Here is a 4,922-nt window from a genome sequence, read left to right as displayed (position 1 = left end):
TTCCTGAATGCATGCTCTTGAGAGCTGGAAATTTTATAGGCTTTGTACTATTATCTCTAGCACGTAAGACAGTACCTGGCAGATGCACAATTACTATTCATTAGATAAAAGAATTAAGACTATACACCTATCTCTTCTTTAGCACTGATGAAACAAAAAAGTTACAAGCACTTGAGAACATATTATTTACATTCTTTCTACAATGTAACTATTTCAAAACAACCAAACTTTAGAACAAGAAAGTTCTACTTTATATAAAGTTTTTCTTTATGACTTCTTCTCAATAAATTTTGTTTTCTGAACTCCTTGAAAGAAAATAAAATAACATTTAACATGAATACCCAAATGAACACCCTTTTCTACTTAGTAGTTACCTTATTAAGAAGTGGCTGTAACTTGGTTAGTGCTATCACTGTAGCTTCTATCAGAACTTGGCTATTGTAAGTATCAGGTCCTTTTAAGCAACTCTCAAGTGCCTGTAAGAAAACAGCATTCTTCATTTTCATTGAAATAAAACATTAACCCCTAAACGGAATCTCTAAATCAGTTTAGGAACATGGTAAGTGCTAGAATGATTTCTAATGTTATGGTGATCTTAGTATCTAGCTCAATATTTATTTGGCTTCTTAGGTTTTGATATTTCTATATTATATTCTAATATAATAAGGCATTATTACAGTGATTACAAATTATATAGTAGTCTTACTTGATTAAATACTTTGAAAACTAATACAATATGTGAGGGTACTTGCTGACAGCAAAAGAGACAACATACTTATTTTCTTTTAAAGACATCTTTAGAGAAAATTTCTTCACTTTAAGGGATTATAATAAAATCAAAATACATTTTTAAAGGTTTATAATCAACAAATAAGGTATCTCATTAAATACAAACTTAAATGTCTTTTAGAAAGATGGAAGATACGCATTACAACTTGGGAACCACACATATTTGGTGTGAAGGATAGTTACCTTGCTCAGAATACGGATAATCTGCTTTATCTGCCCATGAGACACTCTTTTGCTAATACAGCCAAAGACAACAAGAGCTCTTGGTTGCAGGGATGGATTATATTGAAATGCAAATCTATAATTAAAAGATCCACAGAACTTATAAAAATGTTGGTGTTTATATATACTAAATAAAAAATTAAAGTATCAATTATATAGTAATGTCTACCTTTTCAACAATATATATACTTTTATACTTTTTATTTAAACTGGGATATACCTTTGAGCTAGTTCTGTCCACTGGTCCAGCCACTTGCATGTTGGAATATCTCTCATACATGCCTAAAACAAAGGATACTTTGAATAAACATGTATATAATTCCACTGAAGTGTTTTTATTTAAGCATTAAGTAAAAACCAGCAAAATAAACTAGTATTTCTTCTAAACAGTGTTAGTACAGAAGAATTATACAATAAATAAATCTATAATGATTTTAACTGAGTTTCTTTCTTTCTTTTTTTGAGACAGAGTCTCACTCTGTTGCCCTGGCTAGAGTGCCATGGCATCAGTCTAGCTCACAGCAACCTTAAACTCCTAGGCTTAAGCAATCCTCCTGCCTCAGGCTCCTAAGTAACTGGGACTACAGGCACCCATCACAATGCCTGGCTGATTTTTTCTATTTTTAGTAGAGAAGGGGTCTTGCTGTTGTTCAGGCTAGTCTCGAACTCCTGAGCTCAAGAGATCCTCCCGCTTGGCATCCCAGAGTGCTAGGATTACAGGCGTGAGCCACTGTGCCCAGCCATTAACCGAGTTTCTTATTATTTTGCCTTATATACCTCCATGATCTCCAACAAAGCTTCTGTGACTGTTTCCAAGGATGTCAAAGCAAAAGTCTCCCTCTCATAGGAGCCAGGAGAAAATGACCTGTCCCGGTAACTGGAACGGAAGGCAATTACAGCAGCTGACTTGACTTTGCTAATGCCAAACAGCAAGTAAAATTTGGGTAATGAGAACTCTGTTAGACTGAGTCTCAAAACTTGCTTGGTCTCTTCTGTAAAAGAAAAAAGGAACCAGTGAAGACTTTGAAGATACTAATTTTTTAATTCTAAAGTCCCATGTTTCATTTGTAATTTAGAAAACGTGAATATCATATAAAAATAGCATAACCATACTCTCTAAATCAAGCCTCTAGACACATTACATTAATGCACACTGCTTTAGCTCCATTTATCTTTCAAATTAGTGCTAATGAAGGAACACTGTCAACTGGCACTGAGCATTTAGCTTAGGAGATAACTAAGTTTACATGACAAATACACACAAAATCTTTACTGTAGATTTTAAATGCAGACATGCAAAATATTTCATGTCATTATTGCAGGCTTAAATTAGTACCTGGTGTTAAGGCACTATGATAAAGTAATAAGATAATCTATACCAATCAGGTGAAGTAAAATGGAGAAAGAAACTGGTGAAACAGATTCCTTTGCTGGAACTTACCACTAAAATGCAGCTGCGAACAAGTGCACAGAGAGTGAATGATATTAATGACCAATCCATGTGTGGAAGCTCTAAGGGAAAGTGGACCTGTGGCTACTAAGAAAGTGACAACATGGAACAGGTAGGGGAGGTGAGCTGCCACATCAAGGGAGTTGTTGAAGGACAACATCAGCATGTAGCGTGCTAAAATAGCAATATCATCCCACATTAGATGCTGCTCTAAAGTAGGAGTTGGAGATAAGCATGTCTTGTCTATTATTTTGCACATCCTTCCAATAACCTGTAAAGAAGCAGAATTTTAAAAAGTAGGGAACTGAAACAAAGTTTTATCACAAAAAAATTCAGTTTAATTTTATAATAACTAGTTATAAAACAAACAACCCCCCCCCCATAAACTATATTAAGTCAGTCCTAAAGGCAAAGTTAACGTGATTACCTTGCTTGAAACCAATTTCACATTTCCAGAAGCCAAAGCTACAGCAGTATCTGCCATCACCTCAGCTTTTATTGATCCCAAGCCACCTGTTGCACTGGTTTTGATGAAACTGTCTAGTACAACATCAAGCAGATCTGTAATCTGGTGGAAGAGGAAAAATAACACATTTTTAACCACTCTATCAACTTAATTTTTAGTTTAAGTATACCCATGGAGTGGCAAAATCAACATGAAAATTCTGTTTTACCTGTGACCTCAAAATTACTAGATTTTTACTTGATTTAACAGAGAATATGCAAGAAAGGATAAGGGTACTCATTTGATTCCTTCTGAGATAATGAGACTGATATTTAAAATTTAAAAATCTCTATACATACTATCTTTGTTTGTTTGCAAAGTGTCTTTGTACTCTCGTAAACCAGTAACATATGAGCAATATAAAAATGAGATAGGGTCCCCCCCCCCCCGAGACTGTTCACCCACAGTAGAGTGCAGTGGTATCATCATAGGTTATTGCAACCTCAAACTCCTGGGCTCATGTGATCCTTCTGCCTCAGCCTCCTGAGTAGCAGGGCTATAGGCATGCACTATTGCATCTAGCCCATCTTCTTTATTTTAATATTGGCATTCTTAAATTAGAACTATAAATGAAAGCAAGTGTCCCAAAAAATACCATTAAGAAACACACCCATGGTGTATAGAGATTAAAGCACTATTTACTAGAAATGACATCAGATTTCTACAGTTAAATTCTATGTAATTATGTTATGGAGGAGGACTGCTAAAATAACTCCGGCTCAGACGCATGCATATTAGACATTTACAATTTTGAACCAGATGAGGAGTTGGGTGGGTGTCTGCATCTTTCTGAAGGAGAAAATTGTATTTTTTAGTCATACCCCTTGTGCCTGGCACAGTGCTTTGCACGAATTTGGTACCAAATATCTGCAAAAAGGAGATACCAGATAAATATCGAAGCAAACTTATACCTGCCCAAGGCTTCCCCATATTTTTGCTTGAATGGAAGGGTACATCTGTTTTTCATTTATGGTCATTGTTATCAGCTTATCAAGAATAGCAGTAACTCTTTGTCGCTTGGCGTCGTCATTATGCTTACAAAAACGGACCAGATTTGATAGCCATGGAGTCATGTATTCCAAACAAAGATGTTTCAATTCAATACCTGGAAAAAAATACTCTTATCATAGATGGTCAATGAAAACTATACCAACAATTATTTTAATATAAAGAATTAGGGGGGGAAATGTAAAAAGTAACACCATTACCTAGAAACGGGCCCAGAGAAAAGAGACTTGGCAAATGTAATTTTGAAGACAGAGGTGAAGAAAGGGAACAAGCCTTGAAGAAAGTAATTTTAAAAGCCAGTAAGCCAATATTTGAAGTTTTGTCTTATTTTTGTCCTTCATAGTCATTTATCCTCTGGTTAAAATTAAGTTTTATTCTCATTATAAAAGGAACACATGGTAATCATACAAAGTTTGGGAAAAAGAAAGCATCACCATAAAAATGAAACTAATACTAATATACTGGTGTGTCATGTCATCTCTCCTTACAGTTTCAAATCTATGTAGAGATAATGTACATTTATTTGTATACATACTACACACTTGTTAAGAACTTCTCCTCATTCCCCTATAAAAATTAGGATTATTCTGTATATGCACTATGCTCTCAACATTTTTTCACAAAACATTATACTAAGATTTATGAATCATTAAAAATTCTCCAAAAACTTTTTAACTTTTTATTTGAAAAAACTTTAAACTTGTAGTAAGACGCAAAAACAGGCTCGGCACTTGTAGTTCAGAGGCTGGGGTGCCAGTCATATACACTAAGGCTGGCGGGCTCGAACCCAGACTGTGCCCGCCAAAACAGCAATGACAACCGCAACAAAAAATAGCCGGGCATTGTGGCGGGCGCCTATAATCCTAGCTACTTAGGAGGCTTAGGCAAGAGAATCACTTAAGCCCAAGAGTTGGAAGTTGCTGTGAGCTATGATGTCACAGCACTCTA

General features: G+C 35.3%; 1 protein-coding gene across 3 annotated transcripts in view; it reads right to left on the bottom strand.

Moving 5' to 3' along the window:
* The window catches only part of NF1 (neurofibromin 1), a 293,662-nt gene that overhangs the window by 36,845 nt on the left and 251,895 nt on the right, over positions 1–4,922 (bottom strand). For all 3 annotated transcript variants that reach the window (XM_003797210.3, XM_023517507.1, XM_023517506.1), the window contains 7 exons: positions 3,878–4,071; positions 2,889–3,029; positions 2,453–2,732; positions 1,789–2,003; positions 1,232–1,293; positions 973–1,087; positions 375–476 (listed from right to left, as the gene is read on the bottom strand). In XM_003797210.3, the coding sequence (XP_003797258.1) occupies positions 375–476; positions 973–1,087; positions 1,232–1,293; positions 1,789–2,003; positions 2,453–2,732; positions 2,889–3,029; positions 3,878–4,071 (1,109 nt within the window). The remainder of the gene's footprint in view (positions 1–374; positions 477–972; positions 1,088–1,231; positions 1,294–1,788; positions 2,004–2,452; positions 2,733–2,888; positions 3,030–3,877; positions 4,072–4,922) is intronic.

Source organism: Otolemur garnettii, unplaced genomic scaffold (genome assembly GCF_000181295.1).
Source record: "Otolemur garnettii isolate 467f Iridium unplaced genomic scaffold, OtoGar3 scaffold00112, whole genome shotgun sequence".
In the NCBI taxonomy this organism is placed as follows: Eukaryota; Metazoa; Chordata; class Mammalia; order Primates; family Galagidae; genus Otolemur; species Otolemur garnettii.
Note: the sequence above shows the minus strand (reverse complement) of the source record. Positions and strands in the feature narration are given on the sequence as shown.